Raw genomic sequence first — 23773 nt, 5'->3', positions numbered from 1 at the left:
AGCAGGAATCTAGAATTCTAATCAGATTATTCACAGGGAATAGCCGGGGAATTAATCGTGATTAATCAAGGTAAATTGTAATTCCTTTAGTATAATCCTGGAGTTGACGACTCTGCAGGATGACATGTTGTTGAAGTTACTGCAGTGTGAGAATTGTCGGATAAACACCGCACGTTTTTGTGAATCAGATTCATCGTCATAAAAGTATCAACGATTCACGCATCAACGCCGACAGCCCTACGGAATACTGAGACTTTTATGTCAGGACTAGTGAAAGGTGACTGATGATGTCACTGACCCATGGCCTGGTATCTCGGGGATATCGTCGTCGGGTGGTGCAACACCAAAATCTCCGCCTCAAACTCCCAGGTGGCCTGTGGCATCAACTTCGGGGAAACCATTACCATTCCTTTCCTTATAGACGAACGCTTGACCTGAGAGAAAAAAATAAACAAGAATCACAAATATATAATTTTTTTTTTTTCAACAAGAACCACAAATATATAATTTTTTTTTTTTTCAAATGTAGCAGAAAAAATGATTATTTTTTTTTACTTTTCTACCAATCTGTCCGTCACAAACCTTTTTCAGGGAAAATGACGCCGTCTGTCCCCCACGAACCTCCCTCACTGGCATCCTCTTACGGTGGATGGATTTGACTGCGATGGGGTCGAATGAACCCAGTGGATCTGGGCCTAACAGCAGAATGTCGTTCAGTCGTATCAATCCACGTAACGTAGTCCCTGAAACTACTGTGCCGACCCCCTGTTGAAAGGAACGCAGCAAACAACTGTGAAGTTTTAAATGAAAACTAGACCCCGTGGTTACAGACCTAAACCTCAAACCACTTTTTTTTTTACTCCTTTACACACATACACAGACCTCAAACCACTTTTTTTACTCCTTTACACACATACACAGTTTTTTTTGGTCTCAGTAAATATAATTTCTTACCGGTACAGAGTAGGTGTCGTCGATTTGGAACTCCGCGGGCTCGTCCGTCTTACAGGTCGTCCTGGAAGACAGCAGGTTCAGGAACATCTTCAGTAAATCCATGTTCTCCCCCGTCACGTTGGAGATCTGGAAAATCGGACACATCCTGCAGACAGAAGACGTCAGAGGAGACGGAGGGGACGGTTAAAAATAAAACTCATTACAGTTGGACGAGACTAAACGTTAAAACGAACGACGTCCTAATGGTTTGAACGCTGCAGCAGCAGGTCCTCGTTTTACATCCTCTGAACTAAGATTGGACAGAATAGATATTTAGAACGAAACAGACTTGATGCACAACTGCTATAAAAAAGTCTGAATGTCAGTAAAACAACAGACAGAGGAATCAAACATGTCAGTAGTGGTCAGTGATCGGGGACAACTCTGGAGATCCTCTCACCGCTCTGAGCTGAAGTTGGAGGCGGTGACGATGACATCATCCGTGTTCTGCACCAGCACTGGAATCTTCCGGCAGCCTGGCGACTTTAATAACCTCTGTAATAACTGGAGTGTTTCTGCAGACAAACACACGGAGACTTGAATCAAAAACGACGTGAAACACCACACCGCTTCACAACGTTTGATGGACTTTCGATGATGAAAAACATTCTCTACATCCTCGGTCGTACCAGACGACACGACTTCTCCATCCACCGTGATCGTAAACCTAATCCCTACTCCATTAGCAGAGCATGAAAAAACTACAGCAGCAGCTAAACAACAAGAAATACATATTTCAGCTTGTGAGCCAGCAAAAAATAAAGTGGTGTTTTCCCAAACAACAAATAAATATTTCAGCTTGTGAGCCAGCAAAAAACAGAAGTAAACAACAAAAGACAAACATTTGACTTGAGTGAAGTAAAAGACATTTGTCATCGACTTATGAAAAAAAAAACAGGACAGAAATGTTGAAAATATGAGAGGAAGAGGAAAAACACTACATATGATGTTGTGACTTCAACAGAAGAGTTCCACCTTCTCACCTTGCAGGATGTTGGCCGGACACATGTCGATCTTTGTGACCACGACGAACACCGGAACGTTCAGGGCCAGTGCCAGACCCAGGTGCTCTTTGGTCATACCAACAATGCCCGCATTGCTGCCAACCTGAGGACACAGAAAAGTGAAAAAGTAATAAAAAAAAAAAAACAACCAGACAAATGACATCAATGAGATGGAAGGAGTCTCCAATGCAGTATGAAAAACTGAATATTGAAGAATATATATAAGAAGAATTTAAAAAAAAAGAAATCAAGTAATGAAATAAAAAAAAACTCCCATCAAATGTTTCCTTCACTCTCTCACCATGAGCATGCAGAAGTCCGGCAGGTGTCCGGTCATGCCGAAGACTGTGGTTTTAAGATACTTCTCGTGACCGGCCAGGTCAATGAAGGTGATGACCTTCGAGGACTTCTCGCAGATCTTGGACCAATCCAGGCTGCCTCCGTGGCCGTCGGGTTTGTTCACCACCTAAACAAATAAAAATGTACAAAAACAACAACATCACTGAAATATGAGCACCAAGGTCACACCTGTGTTGACTCACTGACCACTCACCTCTCCTCCCTGGTCGAAGCCCAAGATGTCGTTGCCTACGCTGCTGGTCCTGCCGCTCTCCATCTCATGTTTGTGTCTGAAGAGCTTTTGGCGTGCGAAGCCTCTGCCGTTGTCCAGCTCCCCGTGGGTCAGAACCCCCAACAGGGTGCTCTTCCCCGCATCCACGTTCCCTACTACTGCCACCCTGTGGACAAAGCAGAGTCACTGTTGGAACCACACTGAGGCAGCGATCACAGAACAGACAACACAGTCAGGTAGGTAGGTAAGGTTTGTGAGTGATTTTTTAAAAAAATTTTATTTACCTTACTTCCAGGAAATCCTCCTCACCAACACGGCGTCTGATGAGGTAGTCCCGGACCTGACCACCAGAGTCCGTCCTTTCCCGCAGCAGAATCAGGTCGGCCTCAATCTGTTCACACAGCAACTGCACCGTGGCCACCGACGCCTCCATGTCCCTCGTGTCCAACCCGTAGTCACCGCCGTCTAAAACGTCAAACGGTGGTGGAACAACGTTACACCAGATCATTGACATCATGACCGGCAACAGTCAACATAGAACAGTGGCTCATTCTACAACCAAAAAACATTGTTGCTTTCTCATACACTGTTTAGTTTTGGGGTGATGAAAAAATGACAGAAAATAATATCATCATAGGTTAAAAAAAATCACAATAACGACTAAGACAGAATTCTGTCGTGTTGGAAAATATCGATACATTGAAATATTGCGATATTTCGTTTCACAATACGTATCGATATTTTACATAACTGTGACGATATTTTTCACCAACTCCCAGCCTATAGTACTGCTGTATAAGGTAATATATCGTATCATTGGCCCCGTATTGTGATACGTATCACCAGTTTCTTGCCAACACACACACACACACACACAGATACAAAATAATGACTGAATCCTTTGTCAATATACTGTAGGTGTAAATCAACAGGTGGTTCACAGACAAACACGGGTGTGACACAAACCACAGTCTGTGTGATATTGACTGGACCATAAGCAAACAGTTTCACACATCAGTGTCCGGAACAGAAAGATCAGTGTATTAGTTAGTCAGTGAGTTAGTTAGTTAGTGTAATAACTGTTTAAGTCTAGCTGTTCAACCAGCCATGAACTGGTGCACCAGTGACAGACCATGTGCTGATCTGGGAAAAATGACACCCTTTCACACATGCACTCTGACCTCCCCCTCAAAAGACCAGAGCTGCTGCTGCTGGAACAGACAGAAAATAACTTTGGTCGCCAGTAAAGCTGAGCAGAGTTTTGTCACTAAAACTAAACAAACAAAAAAAATTTATCTCCACAAAACAACTTTGAACAGTTTCTCCAAGACATCAAATCCAAACAACGCTCCCGTGAACTCTGGCATCAACAAAGTACTGACTCACAACTGTTTCTGTTAAAGACACAACCTTGCATTTCTATCATTGTTAAGATTTGGTTAAATGTGACTGACTTCTTGGTGGCATTAACGTACAGTAGATGATGACTTTAATTATTCCTCATATTATGGTTTAATTAATGTCCCAGACTGAGACACAGCGTTAGTTGAAAAAGAAGAAGAAGAAAAGATTTCATTGCTTCAAATTCAAGTTACTGAGTCAAATCTGGATGTGTATTTTTTTCATCAACCTACGACATGTCCGACCGGCACAGTGAGTTCTCCTTACCTGAGCCCATTCCAACCACATATATCGTCTCTCCACATCCCTCTTCGATCTGACGCCTTAGATTTCTGAGTAAGGCATCGTACTGTTTCTCATTTGGACTGACCAGAACCAGCTGCAAAGTCAAAGAAAGAGAGAGAGGGGAGGAGATGGGGGTGTAACACAAATAAAAGATATGAAATGTCAAAACGAATGATCATCAAATACAAACATTTTGCAAAACATGTTGAGGTATTTCACTCTTTTTGTGAGTGTCAGTTTCTTAACAATTGCATTCATTTGCAAACTCAGTGGATAAACAGTATACCATGTGCATACGTAGCCAGTCAGCTGCATGCACTTATACACGCAGTGCACACATACGTGTCACTTGGTGGAATCCTGCACTCGGTGGAGAGCCGGCGTGGAGCAGCGGGTTACGCAACGATACGACACAACAGTCCAATGAAAACATAAACACCGACACCGCTCTGTCGGAACTCCTGGAATAATATTGTCTCTATGTGCATTTTGCTGTAAGGCCCACCTTACTGCTTAGGTTTAGATGATCCTCGGACTCGCCGTTCGTGCCCTGGCCGTCTTCAAAGGCATCCCCGTCGGATGGGTCGTCAACACAGCCGCGGTCCGGTGCAAACATGCAAGCGGGCACCACAGGCTCTGCTGCTGGTATTGCAGCTGGACATAGCGTCGGTTCTCTCGGTGTTATCGATGACATTTCTGGAGGGGAAAAATAGAAATGAAAGAAGTTGCAAAAAGTAAATAAACTAAGTGATCCCACTGCTCAGCCGTGACAGCACTCCAGCCTGCAGACCCTGACAAAGTTGCAGAGTAGAGTGGATTAGCATTGTAGCTAATGTTGAACCAATATTCAAACTGACGTTTTAAAACTTTACATTTACAAATTTTAAAAAGCAAAAAAAATCCCGCCATATTCACATTATGTCACGTACGAATTCTTTATTCTGAATGTATACTGACGCTAAATATACACGATATATTGACTGGTATCTTACCTAAGATATGGGGATAGCTGTCACAAGCTAACTTGGTTGTTTACTCTGGGTCAGTTTCAGTTAGTGAACGCCGACTTTTAGACACGCCCATCACAAAAAGAAGATATGTGATTGGCTATCTTGTAAGACGCGACGCCTACGATCCAACGCTTGTCTTTGATACGTCATGATTTTTTACTGACCTACATTTACAGACAGACAGTGCTGAGCCGTCATATCGTAGAATATTAGCACAAAATAATGGATTTTTTTTACCAGTTAACAAAATTAAAATATGTTGATATTTTAAAAAACAAAAAAATTAACACAAAAACCTCTACAACTTTGATATTTAGGTTTTTTTTACATGGATTTATTATGTTGTACTTATTATTTGCTAAATCGGACAGTTAGCTTTAGCTAATAAAACATATATTGTTTAAAATGCAATACAGAATACAAAATAAGGAACTTTATTAGGCTTTTATTGTTTATTATAAAGCACTGAGTAAAGGTCATACATTTACTCGAGATGTTGGATTTTTTTTTTCTTTCTTATTTTGCTTTAAGGATGATTTTCTTTAAAAATCAAAATCTAATCAACGTTGTTTAATATGTAACAAAACTCTTACCCAACAGTGCAGTTTCATTCGAGGGTCAAAATTCACCATGGTTATGGAGGTTTTCATCTTTTTACAGCCTTTTTATCCCCCGGTGTTTGCTCCCTGCCCCCAACACTATCACTGCTATATAAAGAGCTCACCTTCCTGGAAGGCTTTGTCTGGACCAGCGCCACCCACTGAAGACAGCCAAGATGGTGAGTTGTGTAAAATACTTTTTACATTTGTGGGTGACTTTTTATTTCAATCAAAGTGTTGAAATGTGTGTTACAGAACAAGAGAAATGTTTTTTTTTTAATTAATTATTGTTTAATGATCATGCATAATCTGACTGTTCTCTAGTATTATCACACATGCTAACAGTGGAATAGACAATATGTAATATTTTATTTATTATTTTTCTAACTAAAATAGTTTTTTTTATGAGGCTGCAAGGATACAAGTTAATATGAAAAAAATAATTATTAACTATAAAATGGATTTAGTTGTAAAGTTCACAGACAAAGATGGAGCACGATGTCCAATTATTTTTCCTTTATTATTTATTTATTGTTAATAATTGCTTGATTAGATCTTTTTATGCGTTTTTAGTTAACATCCCATAATTCTATTATCTAAATATCTAAACATTCAACTTTTAGAAATGCTAGAGAAGTTTTTTCCAACACCTCGTGAGGAACATCGTGATCAATGAACAGCCTTAAGTCAATGATAAACTACTATCGATGAGAGATAGTGGATAAGACGTAACCAGGTGAACACACGGGTGATATAAACTGAGGGTGTGGGCCGGGGTCACGACCAGGAGTCCTGATGTGGTCGATCATGTGGAACAGTCAGATGATCCAGGATGGGAAACTGTAAATTATTGCCATATTGATGAGCACATCGGCTCTTCTAAGATGTTTCTGTAGGTTAGCTTATCGTGTGATAATCTATAAGTTAGCTTATCGTACGCCCACATGCTGTAGAGAGGGGCGAGGCCGTGACAGCCATCTGTCCGGCCCGTAGTCGTGGCAGATATCTCTTTATGGTTTTACGATATTCTTATGGCGACCACATGTCAGCGAGCAAATACGACACCTTCCTGTTTCATTACTTTTATAGCAGGGGTACAACGTCCCACTTTGGTTGATCATCAACAGGAGAGATAAAAAAAAATAAAAAAAACACCTGTCGTTATCCATTCTCACACAACACAAAAAACATTAATTAAAAGGAAACAAGATTGGTTTTGATAAATAAACTGGAAGAAAAGTCACTTCCTCTTCGTAGTTTATCAGTAACAACTTCCTACATCATCTTTCCTCTCCTACATTTCCTCTTTGTGAAGGTTTAAAACCTTTTTTTGTTTGTTTTGATTTTGCTATTCTCCTCACACAGAAAATCAGGGACATGACATTCAAGGAGGGCCAGGAGCTCAAGATCCGGGTCAAGCCTAAAGATGGCTGCAGCTGGTGAGTTGTCCCGTCCGATCACAGATGGACATGAGTTTTCTAAGAGGAAGTCGGGACTGAAGGTGAATGTTTCAGAATGTTCTCGAGTCTATTCTATTTCCATGCTTCTATCCCAGCTTCTCCATCAACATCGGTCACAACGCAGAAAACATCGCAATGCACTTCAACCCCCGTTTTGACTACGGTGGCGACAACAACACCATTGTCTTCAACACCCTGTCTGGGGGCTGCTGGGGCGAGGAGCTGCGTGAGTCCAACTTCCCCTTCCAGCAGGGAGAAGAATGCAAGGTGTGTTTGTAGACCAGCGAGGTACACTGCAGGTACAGCACGTGTAAGAGTCCCAGAGGTCAAGGGTTAAAGGTCATTATGAACGTATTCATGTAAGACTCACCACGGTCCCTTACTGTCTGTGGAGGCTGAGACTGAGGATCAGGTGATGTCACTGGATCATCAAAGAGAAGGGGGAAAAAAGAAGCTTTTAATGCTTTGGAATTCAGAAAACATACACAGTGAATATATGTATTTAAATTATTTAAAGTAGATTAGGATTAAAAGTTTAAAGCATAAACTTAACTTTAAGGGATTAAAAACTTAATATGAACAATTCATTTTTGAAAGTTAAAGTTTAAAGCATAAACTTAACTTTAAATAAAATAAATATGACATTATAGACGTTTTATATATCAATATAATAAAAAAACTACTGGGATTAAAATGAAGCAAATATTATTGTTTATGATTTATTTAGAATTTAATTATCTGGCACAAAGCCGGATGTCTATTAGCTTCTTTTTTTTGATTAAAATAAATGTAAAAAAAATATATATATATTTTTTGACTCAACATTTCCAATTCCCATACTTTTCCAAATTTGTGGTGTTATCATTATTAAGTTTTGCTGAGCTACTTCTTTATTTTCAATAACTTCCCTCACCACCACTAATGGGTTCCATAAGTCATTCAGCTCTAAATTAATAACGTCTGTAGCCGCGGGAGGTTATTGGTTTGCGAACAGCGACTCTGTTAAGTCAACAGACACTGATCTAAAGCCAATAACCATAACTGGGTTTAGAGGCTCGTAAAAATTAACAACCTCAGAACAAGATGGCCTCTCCTTCATGTCTCTGCTGTGCCGTCATTCTGCCCCTGAGATTCGCCATTTTCTTTTCTTTACACACTCAACTGACTTTCATCTTTTTAATGCGCAATCGCTCAAATTTACTGTTTGTCTAATTCTCTCTTTTTTTTCTTTTTTTATTTGTTCATCCTCACCAGTTTCACATCACCTTCAACAATGAGCAGTTCTACATCAGACTTCCCGACGGCTCCATGATTAACTTCCCCAACCGTCTGGGAGACGTCAAGTACCAACACTTTGACGTCAGCGGTGACGCCAGAATTATTGGCATCAAGGTCAAATAAACCTAGGCCTTCTCTTGACCTCTTCAACTTCTGACCTGTTGAAATTGTCAGTCAAAAATTCACCCTTTCTAACGTCGGGACAGAAGACACACCTGCGTTACAGTCTGACAGTTGTAATCATAGAAAATGGACCGAAGAGGGCGCCAGAATCAACTCTGTTAAGCGCGTGGTTTTTGTCGACATTTCAATGATCACTGGGTTTGTCAATAAATGCTGTGAAAAAAGATCCTTGTCTCTTTTTATACCACGAAATACACCTTAAAAAATGTTTTTTACTTTCTTATTTTAAGATACATGTCACAATAATTAAAAAAAATAAAATTTGAGTCCTTAAATGAAATAAACTGAATTAAATTAGATATGCAGCTATAATATTGTGTAGTCCTTAAACGAAATAAACTGAATTAAATTAGATATCCAGCTATAATATTGTGTATATATATATAACCCTTAAACGAAATAAACTGAATTAAATGATTAGATATGCAGCTATAATATTGTGTATATATATATAATATAATAAGTTATATCATATATGGTATATTACCCTTACCTGATTTAGAATTATTTGCCGAACTTCATGTCAGTAAATTCTAGCACAGTATAATTATATATACGGTGATTTCAGGACATGACTAAAATATGATAATAATTGTCAGATTACAGGAGATGGATTAAAAATAGGACAGGAGGGAGATAAGGTGCGTTTTTTTTTTTTCAGGGTCAATTTACAGATGGACGTGACCTGGGAATGAGGAATGTAGCTTTTTTCAGGGTCAATTTACAGATAGACTCCAAAGAGACGTGACCTGGGAATGAGGAATGTAGCACGACAGAATGACATTCACCGCATAGATGACGACGGAGTTCACGAGAGCTAATAGTCAAGTAGTTACAAGGAAAGAACTCCATTTGTTAGGTGTGATCATAACAATGTAAACGTGTGTCGAGCAGAATTAGAAAATTCTCCACTGATTTTTTTCCCCCTTTTTTCTTCAAATACCAAAAAGACAATCATGCCTTAATCAGTTTAATGATGTGAACAATAAACTTCTGTTTCTCTACATTTACTTTAAAGTCGACGCGTCAGTTCACACAGAGCTTCATGTTACAATAAGATGTTTCTGGAATTATCAACAGGAATAAAACCATCTTCACTCAGTCTGGAGGAGTGAGACCTCTGTCTCCACACCACTTGTCATTCCTCTAAACGTCCTGCAGAGGCAGAGTCACGGCAGAACACGGCTCTCCTCTGCTCGACCCGGCGGACTGACTCTTCTGGGCCAGGTAATCTTTGTAGTTCCGTGTGAGGAGAGTGTAAAGAAATGGGTTAATGCAGCTGTTTCCGTACGTCAGACACGTGACAAAGAAGTTGACGTAGTTGTGAGCGGCCGGCGACAGAGCTTTTAGAGACTCAGGAGAAAAGAGTTTAGCTAGCTGCCACCCCCAGAAGGGCAGGAAACAGGCCCAGTACACCACCACGATGCTGAAGATCATGGATATGACTCGCTGCTTCAGTCCTTTCCTTCTGGAACTGCCGCCACTTCTCCCCAGTTTGGCCTGTGCCGTCCAGTAATGCTTAGCTAGCCCGACGTACAGCCCGACGATGACCAACCCTGGCACTAAAACACTGGTACAGAACAGAACGGTGATGTAGGCCTTGAACGCCTCCGGGGTCCAGGTAGGAAAGCAGATCCTCTTGACCAGTCCTGCCGTACCGGGTTTGCTCTGGATTATCCGGATCATCACCATCATGGGAAGCGTCAGCCCCAGAGCTGACCCCCAGATGACCCCCGCCACCCATCTCTGCTTGCTGGACGAGGACCTGTGCGCGCTGAACGGCCTCGCTACGGCACGATAGCGTTCCAGACTCATGGCGACCAGAACAAAGACGCTGGCGTGCATGGTGAGGAGGTCCAGACTCAGGAGGACGCGACAGCCCGCCTCTCCAAACAGCCAGTCCTGGGCGAAGTAGGTGCAGACCACGAAGGGGATGGTGGTGAGGTAGAGCAGGTCGGCCAGGGCCAAGTTGACGATGTAGACGTACATGGAGCCCGTTCGACGTAAAGCTGCAGAGCGGGTGACCACCAGCGTGTACGTGTTTCCCACAAAACCGACGACGCACATCATGACCAGAGTGGCTCCGAGCACAGACGTCACCCACAGTCTCCCGCTGTTAGCAGCGACATCTCCACTCTCCTGGTCACCACCCGGTCCTGTCTCCAAGCTCAGGACAGACTCCAGCTGTGGAGCGACGGTGACGTTGCCGGAGCAGTTCATTGTCCTGAGGTCGAGGTCTGGAGAGTGAATTTATCCATACATCTTTTTGACTTGGAGTTTAATCCAGTAGAAACAGGAGAGTCTGGAACTTTCTAAACTCCAAGATGGTTCAAAACCACCAAATTCAGAAGAATAAAAAATGCCTAAAGTAGGTGAAGTAGTTTCTAACAACCACCTTTCTGAACGTTGAAGCTCCGGTCCATCAACCCAGGCTGATAATCCAAGAATGGTTTTAGTTCAAATAAATCCAGAAGAAGACCGTGGACTGAGAGCAGCGTCTCCTCCGTCGGGTTTGTAGCTCAGGTCCATGTGACGAGGATCATGTGGGAGTCAGGGTTCTTCTGAAAATTCTGCTCCAAACATCTTGATGTGATCTCCGAGAAAACTAGTCTTCTTCACTGAGCCGTCTCCACGGGCCTCGACGATCAACATCCTGTACTCAAATCCAACTCTTCATCCTTCCACTTGGTAACTCCACATCCTCAGACCTGGAAGACTCCTCCAGGACGCTCCACTGCTGCTCCTCTCTGAGATGTTTGGATGATTTTTTCCTTCAGAACATTTCACTCCTTGAATCTCCAAACCTCGTCCATCTTTGGGTTTTTGTTAAAAGACGGCAGCTGAGTGTTGAGACCTGTTGTCTGCCCACTGAGCCCCCGCTCCCCCCCCCCCCCCCCCCCCGTGGGGCAACAGTGACTTCCTGATCAACGAGGTGAACACGGATGTGGACCTCTCCAGGCCAGGACTGGAAACCTCCAGGCACCAAGGTGGAGTTTTAGACACCGCAGCGAAAAACAGCTGAGACAGATACAGGTGAATAAATGTTAACACCTTTATATTTGTGTTTTCTGAATTTAGAAATCTATGAATTTACCTTTTATTTTTTTATCCATCAATCCATTAATGGATAAATTAATTAACAATTCAGAGCAATTATCTTTTACTAAATCAAAGCAATGCCATTCAAACTGATGTTTTTAATGTAAAAAAACATGGCCAACAGTAGTTGTGCTAATTATCTTTTACTAAATCAAAACAATGCCATTCAAACTGATGTTGTTTTTAGTGTAAAAAAAACATGGCCAACAGTAGTTGTGCATTTTTTCCACACGGTGGTGCTGTTGTACTACTTTTTGCACTGCACTCCGGTTCACAGACACTTTGATTTTATTTTAATTTTAAGAACATTTGTTTTTTATTCTTGTCAACAGTTTCACGACCAAAAATGAAATCGCATTTGTTTGAAAGGATTTAATTTTTCTTAACTTTTTTTTTTTCAATATGATCTTTAACAGAAACAGCACATGCAACATGAAACACCCGTGAGCCCCCAAACCTGACAAGCAATACTTGGTTCAAAAGTAACAAAATGAACGGGAAAAAAACCCAATAACGGCTGTTGGTTTTTATAAAAACAAAAAAAACAAAAAACAAAACAACAACAAGTGAACGGAGGATCAATCAAAGATGCAACAGATTTCTGTACAAAGTGTGATTTGTGAGCGTCACTCCAGGGATCGAGAAGCTACGAGTCCTGAAGCTGCGGTAAGGGAGTGTTAGAGTTTCATAAAACATGTCAGAATCTCATGGTTACAACTGGAGGGAAATAAATGTCTGATTATTTTTATATATTTCTTTATTAGCATATCAGTTGTTAACGTGTTAGCCTAGCGCATCAGTTCATTTATCCAGAAGAATGCTTGACTCATGCAAAAATCTTTGCTCTTTCTAATTTACAAAATTAGCACCTGTTTTTTTTTTTGTTTTTGTTGTTCATTAAGGGTGAACTTTGACCCTCAACGTGACCGCTGCTTCTCGTTACACTTCTTATACCTGCAGATCGAAGCCCAGGCTTAGCTTTAGCCACATTTAGAGTACACGTGCCAGAGTCATTTGACTTTCAGTCACACCATCGGTCTAAGTTAGTACGTACCTGGTGAAAGGGCAGCAGCAGTATTTCAGTCAAACGACCATGTCTACATGTAACTCAAAGGTCAAAGGTTCGTCAGATTAAAGGGGCCAAAGGTCAAATGTAGTCACTGGTTTTAGAGGAAGTCTGAGTAAAGACCTGATCCTAGTGTTGAGTTGTGTGGGTTTGACTCAGTAGTACTGCAGTAGTACTGCAGTAGTACTGCAAGCACAAAGTCCAGTAGTGTTATGAAGTATTTTTTGAGGGTATATTTGTTTTGTACTCCACCTTACCAACAGCAGGCTGACAGTACACACACAGAGCACTTAAGTTGTCAGAATTTACACAGGTCACGTCTCCTGCTGGTGATGGACTGGGACCAGAGGAGGGACACGGTACTGCGGGCCTCAGGTCCATCAGTGCCTGTGCTTGAACATGGCCTCCACTGAAACACAGAGAAATGAACAGAAACTCAAATCACAAATTCAAAATAATAAAGAATCTTCAACCCGCCTGCCACCACTTCACGCCCCCAGGGGGCACATGCCCCCCACCTTGGGAACCTATTGATTTAGACAGTGGTGGTTATAAGTTCTAATTTTGTCTAATTTACTGTTCAAAGCTGAAAAAAAAAAACACACACAGAAACGCAGTAATAGTCAAATACTGTGCCAGTGTGGTTTTGAACCCTCACTTGTGTACTCCTGTGGAGACATGACGGCGTTCATGACCTCACTGAAGTGTTTCACCCACTCCTGCTGGTCACTCTCGGTCTCGCAGGTGAACAGGAAGAAGCGTTCGGGCGTCTCGATGGTGATGCCGTGCTGCCAGGCGCCGTTGCAGTGGGTTCCCGCCGGTAAACCTGTGTAGACGCTGTAGCCGTGGTCCTTGTTCCCCAGGAACACCTCGCCTTTGGCAAAAGCGTCCTACGAGCAGAGGTGGAACAGAGTTCCCAGGTGGTTTTACCGTGGAGTTACCGTCAGGTCAACCTCTCTGTACTCGTCTTTCTCGTTTCTCTGAATGGTAACAACTTTAATTACAGCTGACTTCCAGTTCAACAGCCTTTAATTCTTTATTTTTACAAGCACCTGGAACGACATCAGAGCCTGGAAACCGGTTTTCCAAACCCTGTCAGTTCTAATCATTTCAATCCACTGTGCAGACGTAAATACAGCTGAGTTAGTATTGGTAATAAAAATTATTATTATTATTATTTTTTACTTCATATCCCAGACCAAAGTCCATAGAGAAAATGATTGATTTTTACGTGTTTGGTCGATTACGGCTCTTATTTGTAGAATTTACTAAATGCTTTTTAAGATCCCGCGGGCTTAGAGGGCCTTAAAGTTTGATCCAGGACATAAAAACCAGTCTGACTGACGCCTGTGAGCCAGAACGAAGGGCACTAACAACACCAGCGTAGCGCCGTTTTCGCCGTACGTCAAAATGATGGAACTAAACTTTTGAAATAAAATAATCAGAGATGTTGACCTGACCACGAAACACTGCAGGTCGATGACATCATAAACCAGAACTCTGCAGCACTGTTGGACTCAAACTGTTGTTTGTCATGTGATCCAGATCAACAGGAATATTTATGAACCTTCTCTAAAAAAGAAACTTATTTTATTCCCACAAAATACAGTAAATGTTGAACAGTGTTCTACCGTGACAGGACTGGACACTAGGTGGCGTATAACAACACTGCACCACAGACTGTCACATCACTCTGTGAGTCAGAGCTCCCCATTCCCCCCCCCCCACACACACACACACTGTCTGCCTAATCTAATGAACTGGATGGAAAATAACTCCTGGATCCATTTCTAACAATGTCGTTGTTTTGTTTTGTTTTGTTTTTTTCCTCCTGAAAACACAAGAGAACCATCAACGCTGCTTTTACTGGTCGTTAGAGTTCGGGAAACAAACCCACAGTCTCAAAACCAGGCCTGTAATAGAAATGGATGATTTGGAACTTGGGAATTTGCTCTGTGTCTGTCTGTGTGTGTGTGAAACTGCAGTACCAGCGGGTCTTTGAAGTACATGAGTCGTCTGTGGTCCAGGGTGAACCAGCGCTTCTTAAATCCCTCTGTTTGCTGTTCAGACAAGAGAGGAAACAGTCGGACGTGAGTGAGAACGACCTGGTTTTTACCATCTGAATCACAGACGGGTTCAACTGAGCAGCAGCAACAACAGCAGCAATAGCAGCAGCAACAGCAGCAACAGCAACAACAGCAGCAACAGCAACAACCACAACAGGTCTGAGAATTCAAACCAGTTGTTTTTTTTCTCAGAAATGTGCATACAAATAACTCCTCACAGTCAGAACATATATATATATATATTTCCAATATTGTGTCAATAATGTATCAATTTTTTCTTACACCTCTGTAGGACACACACACGTCTGAAACCAAACGTCGTTTACAGTACTGTGAGTGTGTGTATTGTGTGTAGTACTCACCCTGGGTCCAGTTTTTTCCATGTATCCTTCCTTCAGAAAGTTACGGGTGAGTTTCGGCACCAGCTGGAAACAAACACACAGATTAAACACACACTTCACACACACACAGAAAAACGATCGTCATCGTGGCTGTCATTACCTCAGCGTCTGTCGCCCCGGGGAACGCCACCTTTAGGTAGTGAAGTTGAACTGCACGGATGGAGTTGAACCAATCAACTATCACCTGATGAAGTAAAGAAGATACAGAAGAAGAAGACGGGGGAGGGGGGGGCGAAGGGGGGGCGCCATTTGATGTTGTTGTGTAAAAAACTTTTAAAAGTTTTAAACAGTTTTCATCGACATGAACAGAACGTTTGTTCAAACGCTGACTCATCATTCCTGACCAGAGAATTCGAGCTCCAGCAGAGTCTGCAGTTTGACCAAAGATGAAACACAATCTTTATATGTTTTTATACTATATTACTGTAAGACCATAAACTCAACCAAGGGTGAGTTTCCAGAAGTACTGATTCATTTGCATCACTACAGTAAACAGGTCCAGATGAATTATTTTCACACTCGTAATGAAGTCTTTTTGTAGTAAATGTAAATTTGATGTAAACAGTTTACTGTACGTAAGCGTTTGTTCTCCGACATTCAATTAAATAAATAAATATATAATTACACTAATGAGACTAGTTTTCTCTTCGGAGCATCAAGGACAAATCACATTCCTCATTAACATTTAACGCATGACTTGTTTTTCTAAAACAACAACCGTCGACCAATTACGTTTCAGTTCCATGTTTTTCCTCAGAACGATTAAACGGCCTGAACATCACACGCTGATTAACTCTGTCAGCGACAATAATGATTACAAATGGCTCCAGGGGGAGGAGGGTGACACCGGTGCGTTCACTCTCCGTCATTCCGTCAAACCCACCTTGCCGTTTTCGTGGTAGACGAAGATGTTCCGGGTGCTGTAGTCTTTCAGGTAGGTGATCTGAAGGCCGTTGGGGTTCCCGATCTTCTCAGGCTGGAAGGTGGCGTTGATGGTGTCCACCTTGATCACTGCTTTGGGCTCCTTTGCCTTTTATGAAGTGAGGAGAGCGAGTCATTTTACAAACGAGGGAAAAAACTGGGTCGAAAAGAAAAAAAAAAAAAAACTCTGGCTCCTCGGAAAGAACCTAAAACAGTCAGGGATTCTCAAAAAATGATCAACCTGAAAAAAAAAAAACGTGTATGTGCAGGTATGTCCAGGTATGTGTGTGTGTGGAATGTAGACTGGAAGTTTTTTTTTGTAGTCAATGAAAATATTTAAACCAAAAACAACTGGATCAAAACTTTGAACTTCATGATAACAGCTGAGAAACATCATCAGCGAATGACTGTGAACTCATCTGTCCTGACGTGAATTAGAACGGATTTTATACCTGGGACGTCAGACCCATTTGCCCCCCACGCCCCCTACTGGCAGGACAGATTCAGACGTACAAACCCGAGCTCTAGGTTTTCGTTTGTCTTCTGAGTTTGGGCACAAACACAGTTGAACATAATGCAGGGGTGTCGTCTCCGGTGTGTTACTGTGCTTCTAATTAAAGTGTCTGTGATGTGGTTGGATTGAGGAGGGGTGAGGGGGGGGAGTGAGCAATGAATGACCTTAAAACTTCATTACAGGAAGGTTACGACTCTCTGGTGTGTGTGTGTGTGTGTGTGTGTGTGTGAGAGCCGATGATTAAAAGCTGCTCCTTACGTCATACTTGATAAAATACTTCAGAGTACCCTCCCTCTCTGAGAGAACGAATCGCCTGCTGAGGAACTGGCCGTTGTCCCGCCCCCTCTTCATCAATATTCCATCTCTGGTTCCTGTAGGACACACATACATTATTGACATGATGTATTTTAAATTATATCTGCGTGTGTGTGTGTGTCTGTGTGTGTGTGAAAGAACCACCTGAACTCGCACACACTCACCTTCCTCATATGTAAAATTCTTCCCCGGCTCAGTGAACTCCTTCCTCTCGTACTTGGCTCTGATCCACTGCTCCCTCAACACCCTGAATACACGCAAAAAAAAAAAAAAAAAAAAAGAACCACCTGAACTCTGACCAACGTTGTGTCAGTCAAATTATTTTTAATCATAATCTTAATTAAATTCCTCGCTAATAACGCGGCAAATTCTTTACAACAAAGGCTTCACTAGCTTTAGTTGTGTGTGTGTGTGTGTGTGTGTGTGTGTCACTGTGGAGTTTTTGTTTTGGTCTTGATTCAGAAAAGAAGAGGTGGAAACAACACCTCCATCCTTCTGATGCTGTCATTTCAAAACTGTAAAACTGTTTGTATCATATTTGCTACAAAGAGAGAAACGCTGCCTCTAGTGTCCTATGGTAAGAAGTGTTGGTCAAAAGTTGTTTTTATTTTTAAAATCAACGTTGGTCTGAGCAGAAAACACCCAACGTATCAAAGGAAATACAAAAAATATCTCGCAAATTAAACTATGTGGCTAAATAAAACTGTAAAGTTTGGTGATCATAACTTTTAAAAAATAAAACTGTAAAGTTTGGTGATCATTTTCAGTTGTTTGTGTCAGGAATAAAATTATGAAATAATGTTTTAATCTGTTGCGTTGAAAACCTTTAAATCTCTCTGACAACAACCGTCTAATTAACACACTCTCGTTAACACCTCACAGACTGAACAACACTCGTCGTTTCCTGTCGTGCAGTTTGGAACTGGATTTGGATGTGACTATATTTAGGTCAAAGGTCATGTCCTGCACTGTTTAATAGATGTTACCTTCAGACTTACTGCCCCCCCTCCCTCTCAGAAACCCCCCCCAAACATTCCTCTGCATCAGCGTTCCGCAGTAACTCGATACGAGACGGTGGTTGGACTTCACAACCGTCTCCTGTTTCCTCTCAGACGCAGACGCGCGGTGACGGCGTGACAGTCGCGACGCGTCGACAGAAACCAGACAATAAAGGTGACTTTTGTCACAGACAACAACAACTGAGAGTCAGAGGGTCGGAGCAGGTGAAGCTGAGACAGGAAGTACTAACGAGGACGGAGGACGGCGACCCTGGAACAGGGTCAACACCAGCAGGTCACGGCCTGGAAAAGTTGGAGGAGCAGGAAGTTGTTAACGGATGAGTGCGGAGGGAAAGGTTAGGAGATCTAAACTAAGACGAGCAAGAAAATATTCCAAAGATATTACTGACGACATAAAACTAAACTAAGATTACTGTCGAGATACGGTGATGAGTGAAGCTCAAAAAACTTTTTTTGGAATAGTCTTGAAAAGATCTAAAGTGAAGATGATGTCGCACTAAAATAACTTTCTTTCTTCCTCTTTTCTTTCTTGTGATGAATCACGGCTTCCTTCCAGCCTTCCGTCTTTATCTTCCGAGCATCGATTCTATTGCGACACGAGTGTGTGATGAAACGCTGACCTCAAAATGTTGCACTACCGACAAGGACTGTGATTTCCAACCTCCGGGCTGCGGTCCCTGGAGAGGACATCAGGTCTACTGTGGTCGATTCCCTAATTTCACTTGTTTGTCGTAAAAAGTCATTCACTAGGTGGCAGCAGATACTATAAACACTAAAAAAAGGAGAGCCTGTTGAAGTGTTTTTTTTTCTTCAATTCCTGTGACTACATCAGTGTTGTGTTCTACTAAACACGCTCAAGAACAACATAATTGATTTCATTACTTTTTAATACTTTTTCTGACATTGCTGTTTGGCGATGACGCCGTCAACAAAAATATTGACCTTTTGACTTTTCTTCTAACTCTGGTAAATTTTTCCACAACAGCACCGGAAAGTGTCGAGAGGAGGTTCAGTGTAGGTGGAGGCTAAAAAAACCATCTGTGGAAAACACCTGAGAATTCACCGACGGAAACGTGTATTCCGATAACTTTGACAATACTCTGTACTACAACTACGTACTGTATGTGTGTAGTACTGCAGTTACTCACTGACAGTCCTTGTGAGTGGGTTTGTAGTAGTAGATGGGAACGGCAGCCTCATATTTACTCTTCATCAGCTCATTTCCATTCTCTGCCATGAACTGAAGACACACACACACACACACACAAACTGATGAAATTCAAAACTTCATAAAGTTGCACATCGTCAGAGGAGGAAGGCGTTAAATTCTTTCACACTAAGTAAAAAAAAAAACGGGCAATAAAAATGATTTAAAACGCAGTAGATAAAGCTGTGAAAGGTACTGGCAACTTTGTTTTTTTTAAATTTATTTCTGAGAATCCTTCACATCATTTACAGGCCTTATCTGTAAAATTCATGATTCTCCATCCAAGGTTTTAAAGAAAACAGCAAATTTTTTTTTTCTTAGATCAGAAAAATACTTTTAACCATTTGACAATTAACACTTTGAAACATACGAGTTAATGAGAAGTGACATCAGTAATTACAGGATTATCAGTCATGAAATAGTCTAGATTTCTTAGCAGCTAAACTGCTTTTCTCTGAACAACTTTTTCCTCCTTCTGTCCTTTTTTAAAGGTAAAAATAAACGTCGTGGGTTAAACTAATATTCATTTAAAGGGACAGTTCATGTGTCAGGCGTCAACTGATAAAGTCTTATTTTAACTGTTTCTGTTTCAAGTCTGTTTTTCACATTTTGGTTTTATTTCAGGAAGGTGGAAGTATGAGGAAAACTTCTGCAGTTCTGTAACTGGATTGTTGACTAAATATTTAGGTTGAGTTTCATGTTGAAACCACAGTCACTAATTTAATCCATGTATTGATGTGAAGCTGAGTAAAAAAAAGAAACAAAACAACATCTACCTCCATCTCCTGGTCCTCCCACCGTGACAGGCTCAGGGACTTCACTTTGCTGATTTCTGGGATGTTGCGGTGGATCCCTGAGCACGCCAGACAAATGAACACCCCCAGAGAGCAGGACCCCCAGCCAGGAGCTGCAGGTGGGTAAAGGTAAGAACAAAAAAACAAAAGACAAAGCATGGGTTACTGTAGGAGACAGAGATAATTTAACTCTGAAGTTGATCCTCCTTCGTTCCTGAAGAGCAGGAAGTCATTTCTCTGTTGGTGGATCCTGTCCAACACAACTGTGACGATATTTAAGTGAAGCTATAATTGGCAGGTGTGTATAAGGTGTGTGAATTTTATTTAAAACTGTTATTCTTTAAAATTGAAAAATGAAATCAAATGACAAACCTGTGAATTCTTCTCACTGTCAAAACAAAAATTATAATAATTTGACCTTCTAGAACCCTCCACCCAAAGAAATACACACACCCCAAGAGGGGCCCAGCCCCACAGTTTGAGAACCACTGGTTTAATCTTATCACTTCAGTTCATTCACTTTGTAATAATCAACAAATGACTGAAAATAACTTGCAGATTTGTAGTGAAAAACTAAAACTCTCTATAAAAATCACCAAATATTACAATAAACAGCAGCGTATTTTTCGGTGTATATTTATTTTATTAACTCTGCCAACTTAGTTTTCAACTGAAATCTGTCTCTGATCTTTATAAAAATGCAATAAAGCGAAATTAGACTATTTTTTCTTTCTCTGTTGTTTTTTTTTTTTGCAGCAGCAGCAGCAGACGAGGGCGTCTTTTTTGAACACTTCGTGTCAAAACATGCCGCAGAAAACTTCTGTACCTGTACCTCCAGGCTCCTCCCCCTCACTCCTCACCGACGCAAAGGCACAACTTTTTTTTTTTTTTAACCACATTTATGTGTCTGGAAATTGATTTTAAACAAACAAACAAACTTGGAGAGAAGTTTTTTGTGTAAAGACTGTAAAGACGGAGATGATGAAGCTACACTTTGGGTCAGGTTTTTTTACCCGGAGCCTCAGGGTTGTGGGTCAAAGTCTGGCCGGTTCTCTTTCTCCCCCCGTCCCCTTCACAGTCAATGATTCTTAAAGTCTACCTCGGTCCTACCTGGAGCTCCACAGTCCGCGCAGGTGTCATTTCCCGGATTCTGCAGGATCTCCTTCAACGCTCGAGTTGATCTCTCGTTTGCCGACATGTCGGTGATCAGAGAGCGAGGGGGAGACAGAGAGAGGGGGGAGAGAGGAGGGAGGGAGGAGGGAGGGCGCGTAAAGATGTGTCTCCTCCGTGCGCTCGACTTCCCCTTTTCCACGTTCCGTCCAACAGACAAGTGCGCACAGGTAATGTCTCTCTGCTCTCTCTCTCTCAGCTCCATGAAGTCTCCTTCACTCAGGGCCTCTCCATCCGCTCCTCACACACCTCCCCCCTCTCACCCACTCCTCAGATGGAGGTGGTTGAAGTTTGTCAGGACAGAATTTGGAGCCAGATCTGAAACAGTCACCAATCCCAGCAGCAGGGATCCCGCCCGGACTCCTGTCTCTCTCTGTCGGTCTCTGTCTGTGAAAACTGGGAGGAGAGTTCGATGAAACCCAACACGAGGAAGTGAAATCCTCAAACCCGCTTTTCCGCATAATTGAATGTTTGGTTGCTGTGCAACGGAAAAAAAAAAGACAAAGAAAAAGTTTCTGCACCACAAAACGTTTTGGTGCGCACCAGAAACATCTCTCATAGTCAACAGAACCAAACGAACCTCTGTTACAGTTCGGTTCTGATTCATGATTCAGTGAAAACCACGATCACAAACACGTGGTTTAATAATCCCGGTGTGAACAGGGTGTGGTTTAAAGTCGGCGCTGACAGGAAGTTAATGTTCAATAAATCAAGTTAATAAATGATCGACCTGGAGTCAGACCTGGGACATAGAACAGAGTCGAATAGAACAGAACAGAACGACTTAATTATTAATAATCAAAACAAAGATTAGATGTAATTCTGTTTTCCACAAATTGACCACTTTTGAAACATATTAGAATTTATTGTCATAGCAAAGAGAGAGTTAAGTTAAAAGAAATTAGATACAATTTTAATTTTAATTATTTAGTTCTCTGTTGATGGAGTTGTTGAGCCACAGCTAAATTTTAATTAATCAGTTTATTAAAATCTTTAATCTGTTGATGGAGTTGTTGAGCCACAGCTCCACGTGTTCCTTCATTCATATTCATTGATGTTTAACTGTAACCGTCCACATCTCACCGTTTTCCTCCTGTAAAATCTAACTCCGGTCACTAGGTGGCGACATTTCACCACGTTTTTTGCCCTTATAAACCTTGGTGCAGCGTTGGTAGCACAGGTGTGGTTGTGAGTGCAGTTCTACAGAATAAATGTATATATATATATATTTTCACGTCTCGTGTTTTTTAAAAGATAAACGCAGTTCTAGGATGAATAAAGAGCAGCGTGATTGATAACCATACTATTGGTTACCGCTCTGTACTTCAGTATGATGACGTCACTCCTGTACGTAGTGATTCATAGAAGCAAAGTGAGTCAAAAATGTAAATAAAGGAATTAGATCATCTGCTGTCTGCAGCCGATGATTAATAAACACAGAAAACAAGACAGTCGTGTTGTAGTTCCACTAACTGAACGGCAGAGGGCTCTTTTCCTCTATAGCGAGAGCCATTATGTAAAGACAGACACGGCAGTGAGGCAGAGACATGTTACTAATGTATGACACTAATGAAACTGTTAGGTCATCTTATAGAAATGTTTGAATCTAAAACTGTAATCTGATTGGAAGGAAATACAGCATTTAAAATAAATAAATCTAAAATGTTTTGTTTTTCAGTGAAAGGGAAAAAAACCCAAACTGCTTTTACCTGAATGGTACGTCTCCAAGATGTCCAACCTCGACCAACATTTTTGGACACATCCTCCGTCCCAGCATCTCTGTTTAATACCAAAGAAAAAAGAAAAAAAAAAGTCAAGTGAAGGAATATGAGCTGCATCGTTGCCATCAGTGAAGTTTGTTTGTCAAATATAACATTTAGCATCAACTTCATTTGACATTTACCTTCTCTGCCGTCTTCTCTCCTTCACTTCAGGTTCACTCAATCTCCTGTTTTCCTGTTGGCAACTTTTGATTGATCGAGGTTTGGATTGATTTGTCTGTCTGTGTGTGTGATGTGTGAAAGCTTCAGTCAAGTAGACGTTTTACAGATAATAGTAAGCAGTGATTGAAGTCCTGGACTTCTTCTTCTTCTTCGTCTTCGTCTTAGTCTTGGTCTTGGTCTTCTTCTTCTTCTTCCTCTTCTTCTTCCCTACCAAGGACTGCTCGCCCAGTAGGTCGGCCATGATCTGTGAATTTACAAAAATAAAAAATTGAATTTATTCTGTTAGTATCAAAGATATATCATTGTGAAAAAAATTAAAGTAAAGTAACTAAATAAACTATAAATTCTCTCCGACCCAGAACCAAAAGACCCACGGAGCGTTAGCGGTCCACGGACCAGGAGTTGGAGAGCCCGTCCTCCAGGATACCCCTGACACGTGTCGTGTCTCATCCTGGATCTGAGTCTCTCTTTATG

The 23773-nt window shown here is 41.5% G+C and overlaps 4 protein-coding genes across 7 annotated transcripts in view; 1 reads left to right on the top strand and 3 right to left on the bottom strand.

Annotated features, from left to right (window-relative positions):
• Positions 1–5338, bottom strand: part of LOC103383437 (GTP-binding protein 1-like) — a 14558-nt gene extending 9220 nt beyond the window's left edge. Inside the window, exons 1-11 of one of the 3 annotated variants that reach the window (XM_008316542.3) lie at positions 5247–5338; positions 4760–4950; positions 4237–4348; positions 2853–3033; positions 2551–2734; positions 2299–2463; positions 1977–2100; positions 1394–1508; positions 955–1099; positions 583–765; positions 299–434 (exon numbers count right to left, since the gene is read on the bottom strand). In XM_008316542.3, the coding sequence (XP_008314764.1) occupies positions 299–434; positions 583–765; positions 955–1099; positions 1394–1508; positions 1977–2100; positions 2299–2463; positions 2551–2734; positions 2853–3033; positions 4237–4348; positions 4760–4948 (1534 nt within the window). In that variant the 5' untranslated portion in view covers positions 4949–4950; positions 5247–5338. Of the gene's footprint in view, positions 1–298; positions 435–582; positions 766–954; positions 1100–1393; positions 1509–1976; positions 2101–2298; positions 2464–2550; positions 2735–2852; positions 3034–4236; positions 4349–4759; positions 4951–5246 lie in introns of those variants that run through there. The other 2 variants (XM_025058683.1, XM_025058684.1) reach the window with 2 other exon arrangements.
• A 437-nt stretch (positions 5339–5775) lies between these two features.
• Positions 5776–8950, top strand: lgals2b (lectin, galactoside-binding, soluble, 2b). The gene is made up of 4 exons (XM_025058685.1): positions 5776–6042; positions 7229–7302; positions 7419–7590; positions 8578–8950. The coding sequence occupies exons 1-4, from the start codon at positions 6040–6042 to the stop codon at positions 8722–8724; spliced, it is 396 nt and encodes a 131-aa protein (XP_024914453.1). The 5' UTR covers positions 5776–6039; the 3' UTR covers positions 8725–8950.
• A 600-nt stretch (positions 8951–9550) lies between these two features.
• On the bottom strand, positions 9551–11652 carry uts2r4 (urotensin-2 receptor 4). Its single transcript, XM_008316553.3, has one exon. The coding sequence runs from the start codon at positions 11002–11004 to the stop codon at positions 9931–9933; it is 1074 nt and encodes a 357-aa protein (XP_008314775.1). The 5' UTR covers positions 11005–11652; the 3' UTR covers positions 9551–9930.
• A 1049-nt stretch (positions 11653–12701) lies between these two features.
• Positions 12702–23481, bottom strand: LOC103383438 (arf-GAP with dual PH domain-containing protein 1). 2 transcript variants are annotated; one of them, XM_008316546.2, is made up of 13 exons: positions 23260–23481; positions 23066–23133; positions 21297–21752; positions 20169–20299; positions 19334–19425; positions 17331–17413; positions 17110–17222; positions 16300–16446; positions 15517–15600; positions 15378–15440; positions 14938–15009; positions 13608–13839; positions 12702–13358 (listed from the first exon to the last, which is right to left on the bottom strand). In XM_008316546.2, exons 3-13 carry the CDS (start codon positions 21559–21561, stop codon positions 13330–13332), a joined length of 1311 nt encoding a protein of 436 aa, XP_008314768.1. In that variant the 5' UTR covers positions 21562–21752; positions 23066–23133; positions 23260–23481; the 3' UTR covers positions 12702–13329. The 2 variants fall into 2 exon arrangements, with proteins under 2 accessions (XP_008314768.1, XP_016891070.1); XM_017035581.2 differs by lacking the exons at positions 23066–23133; positions 23260–23481 and having other exon boundaries at positions 21297–22247.
• Positions 23482–23773: the final 292 nt, after the last annotated feature.

The sequence above is a fragment of the Cynoglossus semilaevis genome, chromosome 9, assembly GCF_000523025.1.
Source record: "Cynoglossus semilaevis isolate Cse_v1.0 chromosome 9, Cse_v1.0, whole genome shotgun sequence".
Taxonomy (NCBI): Eukaryota; Metazoa; Chordata; class Actinopteri; order Pleuronectiformes; family Cynoglossidae; genus Cynoglossus; species Cynoglossus semilaevis.
This window is presented reverse-complemented; position numbering and strand designations above follow the sequence as displayed.